This window comes from Centruroides vittatus, unplaced genomic scaffold (assembly GCF_030686945.1).
Source record: "Centruroides vittatus isolate TY-2023 unplaced genomic scaffold, ASM3068694v2 contig_1110, whole genome shotgun sequence".
Taxonomy (NCBI): Eukaryota; Metazoa; Arthropoda; class Arachnida; order Scorpiones; family Buthidae; genus Centruroides; species Centruroides vittatus.
In genome coordinates, this window is record NW_027120712.1 from 505,729 (window position 1) to 524,070 (window position 18,342).

At 34.5% G+C, this 18,342-nt stretch overlaps 1 protein-coding gene across 1 annotated transcript in view; it reads left to right on the forward strand.

Annotated features, from left to right (window-relative positions):
• LOC136976313 (jouberin-like) overlaps positions 1 to 18,342 on the forward strand; it is a 63,955-nt gene that overhangs the window by 38,922 nt on the left and 6,691 nt on the right. Inside the window, exons 23-24 of the mRNA XM_067271566.1 lie at positions 2,659 to 2,715; positions 7,049 to 7,211. Coding sequence (XP_067127667.1) covers positions 2,659 to 2,715; positions 7,049 to 7,211 — 220 coding nt within the window. The remainder of the gene's footprint in view (positions 1 to 2,658; positions 2,716 to 7,048; positions 7,212 to 18,342) is intronic.

Here is an 18,342-nt window from a genome sequence, read left to right on the forward strand (position 1 = left end):
GAAAGATTTCCTTCCTTTAACAGAATATAAGACATTGATTGAAGATAAATTTATATTGCATAGGACATTAGCTGGAAAATTCCATTTCTGTTCCGATGAAGTAATTGTCAGCTCATTACAGATTGAAAATTCTTAAACTATACAAAATAATCATAAATTAAGCATTATCACATGAAAAACCTATTGGAAAAATACTTCAAGAAATTCAAATGTATGGGGGTTGGTCAAAAAATTTTCAGAAAATGCCTTGTTATGGTTATCAGATATCATTCATTTTTTGTACATGATTCTGATGGAATATATTTGAGAAATATTTTCCATCAGAATACAGAGTGATTTTTTTCATCATTTAAATACAACTGTGACCAGATCGATATTGTGAAAACTTTTAGTGCTGTGGGAAGTTGGTGCAGGATCTTACAATAGAAAGGTAGTAAGATGTATTAAGTATCAGGTATATTAAGTACATGTTTTTAATGTCATATCATTGGTCATTGTAATAAAGAATTGTATTTTATCTTCAAGTTATCTACCATCTATCTCTGGCTGGAATTTAAAAAAGGATAAAAGATTTAAATTGATCCAAAGTTATTTGTATGGTCATTATTATTTAAATAATAAACATTTTATTTGTGAAATACACTCAAGCTTTATAGTTGTCTTAGTGATGCAGAAATATTGCTCAATAAATCTCCATTTTGAAGGTTAATGTAAAGCAGAAGGCAGTGAACAATGTATTCAACAGTTGATTATAATTTATACTTTGCAATGCTTCTCACATACAGTATGATACTGTCTTTTAATGCTACAAGATTTGCAATATGTTCTCAATAAACTGTACTTTTTAGTGTTTTCACAACCAAAAATTACATGGATTGAGATTCAGAAAACAAGATAGCTAGGAAGTAGGAAATGCATGACTAATCACTCTTTTGAAATATTTTTTGAAATGTTGTCACAGAAACTATTGTATGCAATGTGATATGTGGATGCACTCCGTCTTGTAAGATAGTGATTGACTCAAGACATTGTTGCTGATGTAATTGGGTTACAACAAAAGTGTTGAATATCTTTCAGTATCTCTGGGCTGTTACAGAGCGTGTCACAGAACCATTGGAACATTTTTTTTTAAACACCTGCCCTGTTGGCACTAAGAGGGCCTCTTTTAGCAAGCCCATTATGGGTTCAGCCAGGCTCACAACGGAGCTGCCAGGTGGTGAGGGATGGGGGCCAACATATTCGGTCAGACCACCCCCTGAAAAATTCCTGGGGGTTTTTCAACCTGTCTGGATTCAATCCTGGGTCCCCCCAGAGCAGTAGGCTATCACCTTGACTGCTCAGTCATTTGGTCACACGATTAGGATTACCTTCTTTAAAGAAAAATGATCCTAGGATAAGTGTGGCTGTGAATTCATATCTGACTAACTTTAGATAAGTGTAGTGAACTCTGTCGTAAAATATGAGTTTTCGTGGCCAAATGTGACAGTTGTGGGTGTTGACTGTTTTACTGAGATGAAAATTGCTTTGTCACTCTACAGGATCTTCCATGGCATTACACATCCACTTCCATTCTGGCAAGAAAAATCAGTGGAAAAATTCTCTTGGTAACAAGCAACTGCTGTTTGTGGTTGATTTAAATGGATAACAATGCACCAACTTTTTCAATACTTTGCTTATAATTACTATAGGAACTACACACAACTATTGTGATACTTCATATGCTCTATTGGAGCCTGCAACGTTATTCATTGACTGTTTATCAACAGCTGTGATAATATTTTCAATCACTTGTGAAGTGATAGGTTTGTGCCCTGAATCAAGTTGAACTTCCAGACATCCAACTTCCTTGAATTGAGTGATCATTCTCCTAGAAATATTAATATTATGAAAGGATACATATTTTTATTTAACAATAATAGAAATTCAGAATAATAATCTTGATATAATAAACAGTTCTGTATATTAATTAAAAAGCCAAACAGCATACTTACTTTAAAAAAATCATTCTTACAATATTTAGATTAACAATTCTGAAGCTGTTTGAGAAGAATGTTGTTTAGCTTGTGTAGAAAAATGTATAATTAATAGAGACAGGAAAGGATTTTGTTAGATCCTTGACTGAACTTTAATAAAATAAATATATTTCAACACCTGAGAATATTTAAAAGTTGCTTGTTATTCAAATATTTGAATGAGTTAATTCATAATTGAATTTTTATGAATTAACTCATTCAAAGTACTTCAAATAGATTATATTCAGATTCTTGCAAATTATTGAGCAAATGCAAATACCTTTGAAAATATTTAATTTAAATATTTTAAGGTCTGTTTCTTCAAACTAAATTTGCTTTTGGTTTATGAACAGAAATTTTTTTTATTTTTCTTATGAAACTAATATTTTGAATGCAGTAGCTAATTTGTTTTGATGATAGAAGATAATTAGTATAGTTTTCTTATTTTAGGTAATAATATTGATACGTGAACTCGTAAATGAAATTATTAAAACCTTTATGTAGCAATAGTTTTTGTAAGAAATTTTAAATATTAAAGATATTTGGTATAAAAATTTTACATTAGTAATCTAATATATATTATATTAAAATTATCATGCTGCAGAATAATAAGAATGCTAATGGTTTAATATAAAATTTCCTTTAGATTGCAGATTCAACTATGCAAAATGTTAAGAATTCATCAATTTCTCCTGATGACAAGGTTGTTTAAAATATTTTATATTTTATTTTAATATGTTTTTCTGTTTTAAAGATTATCACAAGACCAAAATGCTAATAAACACTCAAGAAGTCACTTTAATAATTCAATAAATGTGTTTCAAGATAGTTTACATCACAGATCCATTTACAAATCTGGTTTGTAGAACAAAAATATACTATCAGATACATATATTTAAATACAAACTTAAAAAACATTATAATAAGATTAGTATAGTAAGTCTTAATTAAATGGCATAAAATAAACTAGGGTAAACATTGGTAATTCCATGTTATTGATAATTTCATGATAGTTATTTGATGAAGATGAATGTAAAAAGTAATCTAAAATGAGATTTGAAATTTTGCTCGAAGATAGTTTGAATGTATTGAATTTGAAAATTTTGTTTGTTCCAGTAAACTTTTAGAAATTTGTAACATCAAATACAATGACTATTTAATAATTAATTATTGCCAATTAGAGAAGTAAAATAATAATCTATGTTACTTATAGCTAATGTTAGTTGAACACATCCTAAGTTTCTTTCATATTCTTTAGGTTAAAAAGGAGGTATGACAAAATAATTGATATATTATGAAATTACTAGTTGAGATGCCATCTTGCAATATTGTCAATATGAAAAAGATACTTTTTAAAGTCACCAGGATGGTAAGTGAAAGAAAGTGCTTAATATACAAGTCATCTAAAGAATGTATGGTCACAATTTTACTTAAAATGTTAAGAAAACTAGGCACAATAACAATAGGTGTATATCTGTTTGCAGATAAAAAGTGTAAGAGAAAACATTGTATGTACTACAATAAAATTTAATTCAATTAACAATATATAGGCTAAGATATCCTCTCATGAACTTAGCCATGATATCACAAAATAACCATCTGTATGCAACATAAAAAAATACATCCCTAGAAAACTAAAATATAAATATGTTTATAAAGACAAAAGGCAATGCTGTTATTTTCAAAGTACAGTTAACATTTCCATTTACGAAATATATGTCTGATAATTAAAGAATAATTAATTTTATCAAGAAATTACCAATGTTTACCCTACCTATATGTAACAATATTACCAACAATCATATTAATTAATCTAAATAATAAAACTATATGGCCTCACTGATTGACTCAATCATTCACCCACTTAAATGAAATATTTTAATAGAAGCAGACTTCTTACAGGAAAATGATATAGTGCATTCAATAGTGCATTCAAAAGTGGGCATTGAGGATATTACCAGAAAAATCAAATCTCTAAATATTGAAATATTTTGGCCCTATGAGACATCAAAGTTTGATCTTTAACATCTCATATGACATTGTGAAGTTTTTTGGATAATTAATTTAAGCATATTTATACTTATTTGATTATGTATTTAATTAATATCATTTAAAAATTATTATAAATTCAACACATGAGAACACACACATCATAAAGCAACATGAAATGTTGGAATTGAACTGCTGAAGACAGTCAGAGATCTAGCACTTAGTATACTATAAAACTGTAGTATAGTACTTTAGACTGAAAAACATAAAAATAGAAATTAGTTTGAAGAAGTTATTGGTAAACCTTAAATCAATGCATTAAACAACATTTACATCACAATATTGTCACATTGTTGTTTTCATTTATCTCAGTGACATCACTACAGCTATATCAATTGGTCTTAGTTGTTCCTTGACAGTTTCTATTCATGTTCAGGTTAATGTTTGTAGTGAAAATGAGCTTTTCTGTTGTTCTCAAAGAAATGTTTTTTGAATCTGGTAACACAACGTTTATTGTGTTAGTAGGATATTTTGTTACCAGGCAGAATGGCAGATAAGCTCATCATTGACATGAACATTCATCTGAGTGTGAATAGGAAACATAAAGAGAACAGTTTAGAATATTGGATATGGTTGCTGATGTCATTGCAACAGATAAAAATCACAATGTAACAATATTGAAAAGTCAGTGTTAAGCAGCATTGATTTAAGGTTTATCAATAGCTTCTTTAAACTAATTTCTATTTTTGTATTCTTTAGTCTGAACTACTAACGGCATACAGTTATCTATCGTTTTATTTTTAGTTTAATTTTTTCGTGTATTAATAAAATGTCAGTGAATGATGAAATAAATTACCAATATTTAAGAACATAATGTAATTTAGTTAGCACATACTGTAGTGATCTTATTCTAATGTTTTGAAATCTATTTGTATTTAAAAATAAGTATCTAATTATTGTTCAAATATGCTTTGTGTATGGATCTGAAAATAAGGCAGTCTTTGAATGATCATTAGGATTTTGGTCTTGTAATGTTATATATGGAGTGATTTCTTATTAAAAAATTTAAAGATTTATAATATTCTAAATTTTATTGAGTTAATTTCAACGTTTATTATTATTGAATTTTATTTTTAAATTGCTTATACTATTATATTCTCCAGATATTCAAAATATTTCTTGTAAACATTACTTTTTAAAAATTACTTTGTTGAAGTTAAGTAAATTGAGAAGCAATGAAGATTAAATGAAATTTTTTTTTCAAAACACTTTATTGGTCTTTTAGTCAAATGTATAAATAAATAAACTAAATAACTACATAATTCAACAAGTCAATACTCTCATAAAAAAAACTATTTTGTTTAAGTATATCTGACAACATCAGCATACAATACTTGAGTGGTTGTAGCTGTAAATGGTCAAACTTAAACTGAAAATGTTTTTTGTTTTTATTAGAGATGTTGGTTTCCTAATTCAGGCATTTATAATTCAAAATCTCTAAGCAGTTATTTATTTATTAACATGATGCCAAGTTTTATGAACTAGAGCAGGGGTTCTCAACTTATTTTTATTGTGGAACCCTTTTCATGTTAATAAAAAGTGTTGGAACTCTGACAATTTTTAATGATTATAGATAAAACAGCAAATAGAAACACCAGAAACAATTTATTGAAAGTGAAAAAAAAAAAGATTAATAATGGAAAGAAAATATTATTACTTAATTCAAACTGGTCATTAATGTGAAGGGCTAAACTTTTTTTTCAATATTTTAAATAGTTCTAGTGCCTGGATTTGTACCTTTGTTTGTATCCATCTTTTCAATCTCCTTGTCACTAGAAACATTTGAAGTACTTGCTACATTTTTCTTCAAAACTCTTCTCTCAGCCAATGCTCCATGATTTTTTAATTTGGGGTATACACAATACTAAAATCAAAGATGGGAACCACATATTTATGTGGTTCCCATCTTTTTATATGAAAAGTACTTAAAATATCACAAAAGATTTACAATGCAAAACTCTAATAATCTTTGACTGATATGTCTGCTTGTACACTGTACTGTTGTACTACAACACACTACAGATGATGGGCCATTAATTAATTAAATTAAAACTCCTTGGTGACACGTGATGCTTGTTTGACACGAGTGTCTCTTCACCAGTATCATAGTATGTATGGTACAATAGGGAATTTGACTAGCCTCTCCTGTCATTAGATTTAATAGGCCTATGTTGTAGACATTGATGAATTAAAGCATATTTAACAATTGTATTATTATTTTTAAAATAAGCCAGGATGATTAAATACAAATAATGAAAAAATTGTAAATTGTATTATTATTTATATGTTGGATAATTTAAAGCTTATTTTTAAAAATTATTTTCTAGCTCTAGGTTAAGTTTTACTGTTTTTATGGTTTTCATTATCTTATCAAACATTATATCATGATTTCGGTTAGTCGCCACTGTTCGTAAAGCTATAAAGAACTCTAGCATGTGTATAGGACATCATAAGAGGACTTGATTTGAGACTTAAACAATTACACCTCACATCCCAAAACTGCATTGGCACATTCATATATCACTGGATTCAACAGATTTTGTGGAAACTCAAATTTTATTGGCAGAATCCTAGGGTTCTGTAGAACACAAGTTGGGAACCCCGGAACTAGAGTATGTGATGAATTATTTAGGAATTTGTTTGGAATTATTTTTTTATTTATTTATTCTTGAAAATTGAGAATATATTGTATCTTATTTTCTAGTCATATATTTACAGCTATTAAACGTTTGGTCTCAATTACAGAATTTCATTAAAATTTATTTTATATATTTCATATAAATTTCATAATCTTTTCATTCTAAAAACAAATTTATGAACTTAAATTCTATAAAACTCTGGTCTTTTGATTAAAGCACTTTTAATTTAGTCAATAATGATTTTGAATTTTAAAAATTATTTAATTGTTATATAAGATATAGAGTTTGTAAGTTTAGATGCAAGTGTGATATTTGTAAAGATTATATATACATATTTTTAAAATTTAGGTTGTTGCCTTATACGATTATAACTCTAATTTTCCAAATGAGTTACCTCTACAAAAAGGAGAAGTCATCAATGTAATAAATCGAGATGATTCTCGATGGTGGTTTGGTAGATTAGAAAAATCTGACCTTGATGGATATTTTCCTTCTAACTATGTTACTTCAGGTAGAATTTAAATTTGATATATTTTTATAATTTCTATTTAAAACATAAAATAATTTTATAATCTAAAGTAAACTATAATTAATTGGTCCTTAAGTACAGATATATTTACATAATTATATTACATAAACGTTTAATAAATAATTTTATTTGATTAAAGTATGATGTTATTGATGAAGTATATTATATTATTATTTCAATGTTATTTTTAATATGCTGTAGTAACATGATTTGACATAGTGCAAACTTATTTATAATATAATCAATGGTTGATTCTCATTTCACACTTTTCAAATACAATAGAATTTTTTAAATAAAATTTTTATTTGCATCACCCAAAAAAATTGTACAATATAAGGTTATTACATTTTTTGTATCTATTATAGGAAAATATTTAAACTGGATAGAGTATAATGCAAGCTCACTTATAATACAAATCATATTTTTGGGTTCCACTTTCTCTCGTAGGTTTCCAAACTATTGAAATCTATAAAGACCTTCAAAAATCAAAATTTGTTTGCAGACCAAATATATATATATGTGACGATCGGGATATTGTGAACTTTATCATTTATATGTACCTTTATAATCTTTTAACTATATTTTATACAAACTCTACATTTTATACAAAAACGGAACGAAATAGACCAAAAAGGGTTAGTTAAACGGGAAATCAACTGATAAATTCTGTTGATAAGAACAGTTTAAACTCGATTCCCACGAGTTGAGTTCCTTGTTAAGATGAGTCAAATTTCGGTGACACGACTACGTCACCAATAATTTTATTGGTCCAAGAAGATCATCTCTTCTGACGAAATCAAAGAAGGGCCTGCAAACTCCCTCCCCATATAAAAAGGGAGCACGATGAGTAAGACGAAGAAGTTGTTACTGACCGTGTGTTTGTGCGCTCAAAAGGATAGTTACCTGTCGCCGCCGATCCTCCCTCATCATCTATATTCAAGCCGAACTGTCATCGTTACACTTCCTACCTGAACAACTATTACCTGTTAGTGGACAGAGTCATTACCGACGATCTACTATAAGATCATTTATTCTTAGCCCGAACACCTACAACGGTCTATAAGGATATCATCGATTATTACATCGACATCCGACTACATATCTTGAGGTATTTATCCTACACGCGAATATTTGTAAGCTCTCTCTCTCTCTCTAATCCGCGTAGAATTTATGTTCGCGGATCGTGAGCCATGTACCTTATCACGTGTTTCTCTGTAAAGTAATCGCTTGTATCTAATTAGTCCTATGGAGAAAATAAACGGGTATATTTTTATATATAAATCTCTGGGTGCGTTCTTTCCGTCATCCTCTCCACTCGCTTCATTCCGGGTCTAACCCATACGTAACCGCTCGCGCAATTGATTTTCTGTATCAATCTAAGGATACAGTGGTGTCATCCTGACGTGGTATCAAAGAGATACCGGCCCTATGGTCACAGTGGTGTCCCGGAAGTGGGATTTTGTTTTGAAGGAAATAATCTAACAAAGAATGGAGGCTCAAGGTGGAGAGAATCCGGGAGGAAGTGCACCTTCGGGATTATCCGGAATGATTCCCTTAACCCCCTCATTTTCGGGCGACACATCAGGATTGCGCATCAGGGACTTCTTTGACTCGCTAGACGAAATAGCAAAACTAACTGGATGGACTAAGGCACAAAGTCTCGGCGTCGCGAAGTTAAAATTAACGGGCATAGCGAGGGATTTCGCATGGAAGGATGCGCGAATGCGAGCAATTGATACATACGAGGAGTTCAAACGACAAATGATCTTACGCTTTGAGAAAGAACCATACTCGCTTAGACTTCAGAAATTCCATGCATGCATTCAGAAACGCGACGAGGACGTACAGACGTACGCAGTTCGGTTGCAAGGCCTAGTATCGGAGACCATAATCGAACAGACAGGGGCCGATGCTCGCGAAACAGAAATAATCAAGCGATGCCAAAATAAAGAGCGAGACGAGCGGCTACTCGCCCAATTTTTAAGCGGTCTCAACGATAGAATTAAAAGACGGGTGATGTCCAGAGAACCAGATTCCTTTGATAAGGCAGTTAAAGTGGCAATCAGCGAGGAAACTATAGAGCAGTTGACCGGGAAATTACAAGGGATAGTCGGAGCAATAAGCAGTCCCGAGGACGAACGCACAAGTAACCTCGAAGCGACGTTAGCTAACATACAAAGCCAATTAAACGAACTAAAATTTAAGGAGGATCATCAGCGGCGTGGATTCACACATCCAGTAAGCAGGGGAAGACACTATTATTCCTCGAGAGGAGGACATGGGTATTCTCGATTTGATTCATCTGTCAGGGGAGCGCGCGGCAGAAGCCGACCGTATCGATCAAACAATCTACCAGGCAGACGAAGAGGCAACTTCCAACCTAATCTAATTCAAGCGCCATCTCAAAACCCACCACAGGGGAGAATAAACAAAATGAATTGGCGACAGAATAATAGGCGATGGAGGAACGATAATACACACACACGTCGACCTCAAAAAAATATCCGATCTGAGACCATGACTTTAGATGTACAAGAAAAAGGAAATGAATTGGGAGTGCGAAATCGAATAGGAGCTAGAAGGATAGGCGATAATCTAGAACCTAGTCTGTGTTGTTCAATCAACGATTATCCAGCTCGACTGGCGATAGATACTGGTTCCACGGTAACACTTATATCTCGAACCTTCGCTAAGAAAACAACTACAATCAATTTTAATAAAAGGGGAAGAAGAATACTCTTTCAAAGTGTCACGGGACATGGCATCAGAACGTATGGAACTATAAGGTTCCGGTTTCAAATAGGACCTTTACAATTCGACTACTCCTGTTATGTAGTAGACGATCAAATACCTCATCCTTTTGACGGTCTATTAGGACGAGATATAATTAAGGGCCAAGAACTTCTCATAAATTTAGCAAGAGAGAAAATAATACTTCCAGGAGGAGAGGAAATAGATTTTCGGAAGCCAGAAGTGGAGACAACACGATCAATCCGAGGAAATGGGAAACGAACTCGTAAGGGTACGTTTATACGACCTCCTACTAACTCTATAATTTCGAAAAACGACAAATCTAATATTTCACAACAACCTATTCCTAAAGAACAGGCAAGAGAGGTAATCTTGATAACAGACTGCAATCTTCCTCCAAGAACAGAGATTATTACTACCGCGAGAATATCCGGAGTAAAACGGAGAGGAGAAATAGGAGTTATAGAATCGGGAATATCTAATCCAGAGGGTGTCCTAGGTGTCGATTCCTTAGTAAAGACGAGAAAAGGAGGCCAAGTCCCCATCCGAATCATGAATCTATCTACTCAACCAAGGAAATTATCCAAAGGCGAGTGTGTAGGAACCTTCCACAAGGCAGTAGAGGAAGAAGATAACCCGAACACAATCAAATCTACTGACGCTCAGAATTCGAGTGCAACTGCAACTCTAACGAAAGAGGAATTCGGTCAACTATTCGATTGGACCCGCATTGGAAAGGACAAGAAGCGTCCCTTATTAGATCTATTGTACCAATATAGGCATGTGTTTGCCGCGAATGACTATGATTTGGGATATTGTCCAGTAGTAGAACATGAGATAAACACCGGAGATGCCTCTCCTGTGTATCAACCACCTTACAGGATACCTTATGCTCAAAGAGAACAGATGAATAAAATCATTGACGGACTATTGGAACAGGGTATAATAGAACATTCGAAATCTCCCTGGTCAGCCCCCGCTTTGTTAGTGAAGAAAAAGGATCAAACATGGCGTCTTGTGGTAGATTATAGGAGGCTGAATAAAGTGACAAGGGCAGATCCTTATCCTTTACCTTTGGTGCAAGAAGCGCTTAGTCTTATAGGTCGGGCGAAATACTTCTCGACAATGGATACCTTATCAGGATTCTGGCAATTAGGATTGCGCGACAAGGAGAAGTCAGCGTTCTCAACCCCTGATGGTCATTACCAATGGAATCGCATGGCAATGGGCCTTTGCGGAGCCCCAGCGTCTTGGCAAAGGGCCGCAGACTTTATCTTACATGGCTTAAAGGGGAAAACCTGTCTAGTTTACATGGACGACATACTAACTTTTAGCTCCGATTTCCAAACGCATCTAATTCGTTTAGAACAAATCTTTCAGAGACTGGCTACAGCGGGTCTAAAATTAAAACCCAAGAAGTGTCATTTCCTTCAACAACAAATAAAATTCTTAGGACATGATGTCTCGGCTGAAGGAATACGACCCGATCCAAATAAAATAAAATGTGTTCTGAACTTCCCTCGTCCTACAAACGAACACGATGTCAAATCTTTCCTTGGATTAACGGGTTACTACCGAAGACACATTGATTCTTATGCAAAGATAGCAAAACCTCTAACCGATTTGTTGAAAAAGGATAACAAATTCCAATGGGAAGAAGAACACGAACGCAGTTTCGAGAGACTCAAAGAAATAATCACCTCAGCTCCTCTTTTGAAATCTCCAGACTTTTCCAAACCCTTTATTCTATCCACAGACGCATCAAACGAAGCAATTGGAGCGGTCTTGTCTCAAGAAGAAATAGACGGAGAAAAACCTATCGCATATGCTAGCAGAATATTAAGAAAACCAGAGAAGAACTATAGTACTACGGAGAAGGAGTGTTTGGCGGTAGTTTGGGCCACCAAATACTTCCGACCATACCTGTATGGGAGAAAATTCACTATAATAACGGATCATCGACCATTAAGATGGCTTATCAGTAATAAAGACTCTACTTCAAATTCTCGAGTTGCACGATGGGTCATTTTCTTACAGGAATTTGACTTTGATATCAAACATCGAGCCGGAAGTTGTCATAAAAATGCAGATGCATTAAGTAGAATTCCTATTCGACAAATTTCGACTGCCAACAACTTCGACCCAATCTATTCAAAGTCTCAAATTGGCGAATTTCAGAGAAAGGAAGAGAAATGGAATACCATTATTCATTATCTAGAAAGCGATACGTCTCCAGATCAGACACAACATTATTTCCTAGATGAAGAAGGAGTGTTGTATCATCAACAATCTACCCCTCAAGGGGAAATCATAGAACAACTAGTCATTCCGTCCATCTTAATTCCCTACATCTTACGAATTCATCATGACACACCTATTGGAGGCCATTTGGGATCACAGAAAATGCAACAAAAACTTCAATCGCTGTTCTACTGGCCAACAATGAAACAGGATATAAAAACCTATTGTCAGAGCTGTCAACGTTGTGCTTTAATGAAAAGAAAGGACAAACGACAAGAAGCGGAATTGCAGCTATTTCCTCCTCTAACACGATTGTTCGAACGTACCGCTATGGATGTAGTAGGACCTTTACCTGTCACGTCAAATGGCAACAAATATATACTTGTTTTCATCGATCATTTCAGTCGTTATGCCGAGGCCATACCTTTACCGAATATTCAGAGCAAAACTATTGCGAAAGCATTTGTCACACATATCGTCCTACGACATTCCACACCTGTTCAATTACTTACTGACCGCGCACCGAATCTAATATCTAAGATGTTTAAGGAAGTATGCGAATTATTACAAATAAAACGACTTCTTACTACCGCATATCATCCTGCATGTAACGGAATAGTGGAGAGATTTAACAAGACCCTTATCGATATCATTGCACATTATGTAGCTAAGGACCAACGAGATTGGGACGAATGGATTCCTTATGCGTTGTTTGCTTATAATACAACTATACATGCTTCTACAGACGACAGCCCTTTCTTTCTATTATACGGGAGAGATCCAACCTTTCCTTTTGATCTAATAACTAGTCCCACGAAAACTAAATACGATGTTGAAGACAATTATGCATCAGAACTTAGATACCGAATGACGGAAGCTCATCAGGTAGCACAAAAACATGCAGAACAAGCTGCCCGAAAAAGACAGACACGACATCGTCAAACTCACAAAATACCTACGTATCATATTGACGATCGAGTATTTTTGAACGAAGTAATTGTACCTCAAGGACTTAAACGAAAGTTGGCACCGAGGTGGTCAGGGCCATTCCGAATCGTGGCTGAACTAAGCCCTGTTACCTTTATCATTGAAAACCTAACTACCAAGAAAAGACTGCAAGTACATGCTAATCGCCTCAAGCACGCAATTGCGCGGCAAGAGTTTGAGCTGAACACTCTACATCAACCTGTCCCTACCACATCGATCAATCAATCTCTTTCAGAGGAATGTTCCTATTTAGACCCCTGGGACGAATTTATCTTCTCCGAGATGTCACGACAACAATCTGAACCCACATCTGAATCGGAATCGGAATCTGAAGGAGAGACAGGAAACTGAAGTAGAATCCACTATCGAAGAGGAACAACCGACTTCATCTCATTCTTATGCTTTAAGAAGTCAAGGACCTGTGGAAGATCGACCTTGGATCCTTCCAACTCCACGACGAAGTCGAATCCCTAAAAGGAAAGCTAGCTCACCAAGGGAAAGCAGGAACAATATACAACCCCCAAAGGTAACGAAAAGGGGAACCTAAATCGCAAAATTCTCTAAATCGTAAACTTAATCCTTTTTAAGAAACGAAATAGCTACGAAATCAAAATTTTATTAATATAAATTATAATATGTCCTGTTACCTTCTTCATCTAACGACTTTTCCCCTTTATCCAGAATACTCCGACCAACGAGACTCCAGGCATTATGCATATACAGCTCTTGCTACGATTTATCCTTATAATTTTGCTATGCATGTAGCATTTATATATCAATAAATCATATTTACTCCAGATAACCTATTCCATGACTTCCTTATTATTATTTTTTTTTTTACTATTCTACTAGAAAGAGAGAGAGCAAATATCGTGAGGAAATTGCCAATTTCCGTACTTTATTAATAACCTCCGCGAACGGAAAAGGTAACATATGTGACGTTATGACGCGATCGCAATATAATGCAAAAGAGAGAGAGCCGGAACGAATCTGTAAAACCAATTCCTTAGGTGAAAATCCAGCTTGCTCGATAAAACCAAGCTTGATTTTAGAAAACCCAGGGTGATGTGACGATCGGGATATTGTGAACTTTATCATTTATATGTACCTTTATAATCTTTTAACTATATTTTATACAAACTCTACATTTTATACAAAAACGGAACGAAATAGACCAAAAAGGGTTAGTTAAACGGGAAATCAACTGATAAATTCTGTTGATAAGAACAGTTTAAACTCGATTCCCACGAGTTGAGTTCCTTGTTAAGATGAGTCAAATTTCGGTGACACGACTACGTCACCAATAATTTTATTGGTCCAAGAAGATCATCTCTTCTGACGAAATCAAAGAAGGGCCTGCAAACTCCCTCCCCATATAAAAAGGGAGCACGATGAGTAAGACGAAGAAGTTGTTACTGACCGTGTGTTTGTGCGCTCAAAAGGATAGTTACCTGTCGCCGCCGATCCTCCCTCATCATCGATATTCAAGCCGAACTGTCGTCGTTACACTTCCTATCTGAACAACTATTACCTGTTAGTGGACAGAGTCATTACCAACGATCTACTACAAGATCATTTATTGTTAGCCCGAATGCCTACAACGGTCTATAAGGATATCATCGATTATTACATCGACATTCGACTACATATCTTAAGGTATTTATCCTACACGCGAATATTTGTAAGCTCTCTCTCTCTCTCTCTCTCTAATCCGCGTAGAATTTATGTTCGCGGATCGTGAGCCATGTACCTTATCACGTGTCTCTCTGTAAAGTAATCGCTTGTATTTAATTAGTCCTATGGAAAGAATAAACGGGTATATTTTTATATATAAATCTCTGGGTGCGTTCTTTCCGTCATCCTCTCCACTCGCTTCATTCCGGGTCTAACCCATACGTAACCGCTCGCGCAATTGATTTTCTGTATCAATCTAAGGATACAGTGGTGTCATCCTGACGTGGTATCAAAGAGATACCGGCCCTATGGTCACATATATGTATATGTTTATGTATCTATAATGATATATTTGATCAGTAGGTTTTTATGCATATGTCTTTACACAGATTGTGAGTTTTATAAGACACCAATGTTCAAATAATAAGTATAGAATTTTTAATGATACTTACAGGAAAAAATCTGATAAATCTGTTGAAAATTGTATTTAGTCTCTTTTTTTAAATGTTAACAATTGATTACAGATACCAATAAAAGTGTTGGAAAGTATTTGAAAGTGTGTATTAAATAATGAACAGAGTCATAAAAGGTTAGCATTTACCTAATGTGCTGTGACAAAGGCTTGCTTCATTCTGTAAATTACTTTTCTTTAGCAGAGTTTATAAGTAAATGATTAATATGTACATAAATATAAACATAAGTTTCTAATAAAGAATGAATTCACTCTGTAAGGAAAGTAAATTGTATACATATAATTTTATCAAAAGTAAGTAATGTTCTATAAAGAAATCCATTTTAACACTATTAGTATATTGTTAGGAAAATAAACTCATTGTTAGATTCTGAGCACTTTGTAAATACTCTAACTAATCTACAGACCCAATTTTGGAAATTGTTGGCCTATGTTATGTCAAATCTGCAATATAAACTGAATTCTGTAAATTTAACTCATTCTGTTTGAAAGTGTTTAAAAATTCAGTTTTATCTTCATATTTTGAATTATTTGAATATTTTTACACAAGTGTTTATGATGGTAAATTTTAAGCCAAATTATCTATATATATAATCAAGATAGGTTGATAATAATAATAATAATAAAGCAAACAAAATATACAAACATATTGAAGAACACGACATTCTAACGGAACAACAAAAAGCTTGCCATAGAAATCACAAGAGATGCAAAGAACAGTTACACATAGATTCAGTCATTCTATGGCAAGCCCACAAACAACACAGAAACATACACATGGCATATATCGACTACAGAAAAGCATTCGACAGTGTTCCACACAGTTGGCTGCTACATATTCTACACATGTACAAAATACATCCATCACTCATTACATTCTTCCAAAACACTATGCAGCACTGGAGAACAACACTACATCTCAGGGTTAGTAACACTTCCATACAAACAAAGCAAATTTTTATTAGGCGAGGAATTTTTCAAGGAGATTCCTTGAGTCCTCTCTGGTTCTGCTTAGCCTGAACCCATTATCCAACATGTTAAACAACACACAATATGGATACAATATCAGGCATGAAAAAACAACACAGTTTACACTGTCACATCTCATGTACATGGATGACATAAAACTTTATGCATCCACACAAAACAACTTCATCAACTCCTACAAATCACACATTCATACACCAAGGACATACAAATGGAATTTGGCCTAGATAAATGCAAAACACTTCACATAGAAAAAGGAATCCTGAAGAAAGAAGATTTTGCACTTGGAAATGGAGATGTTATTGAATCCATGGAAGAGGGCGAGTTCTACAAGTATTTAGGATTCCAACAGGCCAAACTAACAGAACATGCACAAATAAAGCAAAGATTAATTAAAGAATACCAAAGTAGGTTAAATGCTATTCTCAGAACACAGTTAAATGCAAAACACACAGTTAAAGCAATAAACACATATGTCATCCCAGTACTCACATATTCTTTTGGAGTTACACATTGGACTCATACAGATCTTGAGCAACTCCAAAGGAAAACAAGAACAACACTTACTAAGCATAAACAACATCATCCTAAATCTGCCACAGAAAGATTAACCCTTCCATGTAAAGATGGTGGACGTGGCCTGATTGACATAGTTAACCTTCACTACAAACAAATACAGTCACTGCGAGAGTTTTTCTACAAAAAACAAGAAACATCACAATTACATAAAGCAGTAACTCTAGCAGACTCAAATAACACACCATTAAACTTACACTCACATCATATGGACCCAACACATCATATAAAAAGCATAGACACCATTAAGCAATTGTGGGCTCAAAAGGCACTCCATGGCAGGCATCCTTATGATCTGACCCAGGATTTTGTTGACAAAACTGCGTCAAACAGCTGGTTAGCTCGGGGATGCCTCTTTGGGGAGACGGAAGGATTCATGATCGCCATACAGGATCAGGTCATAAATACTAAAAACTACAGAAAACACATGTTCAAAGATGCAACACTCACAAATGACACATGCAGAAAATGTCACGTCATACCAGAAACTATACAACACATCACCTCTGGTTGCAAGCTCTTGGCACAGACAGATTATTTACACAGACATAATCAAGTAGCAAATATAATACACCAAGAGCTTGCAAAGAAACACAAATTAGTAGACATCCACGAACCATACTACAAATAAATTCCACAGACAGTATTGGAAAACAACACGCACAAAATGTACTGCGACAGAGCCATAATTACAGATAAAACAATTTACCACAACAGACCAGACATCACACTTATTGACAAACACAATAAAATCACATACATTATAGACATATCCATTCCAAACACTCACAATATACAAAACGCATGCACTGAAAAAATTAGCAAGTACACAGAACTCGCCCAGGAAATAAGGCATCTGTGGAGGATGGATAGGGTGCTTATTGTACCTGTTGTTCTCTCCTCTACAGGTGTCATACCACACACACTACATATAAGCCTGGGCACATTTGCAATTGAATATAAACATGTAAGGTTGCCGACAGGTGGGGATAAGTGAATCCCTGTGTCAGGATGAACCTAAGGGACGTTTGCATGTGGGTGTGGCGGAGGAGGCAAATGATGACAAGTGTTTTACATAAGGAAACCTGTTTATTGGAGAACATATAGGCTTACATCCACAATAGACAGTCCACTTCTCTACAGAGTGGCGAGGATTTCCCTTCCGTCGAAGCCCCGGGGCGGACGAGATGAAATCGCTGGACCGATGGTCGCAGAGGTGCGGAGGCATCGTACGTCATCGGCGGCGACACAACACAACACAGGTCACAGCTCTTTGCGGGATGCGGAGGAGACTCTCTCGATCTTCGGGATCCCGGGTTTTTATAGTTCTTCGCTCGCTATTCCGATTTCCGATTGGCCCCTCATCCCCTTTTCCGTTTTCCGATTGGTCTTTCCCTTGTTTCTAGGCGAAACTCGGGACGACCC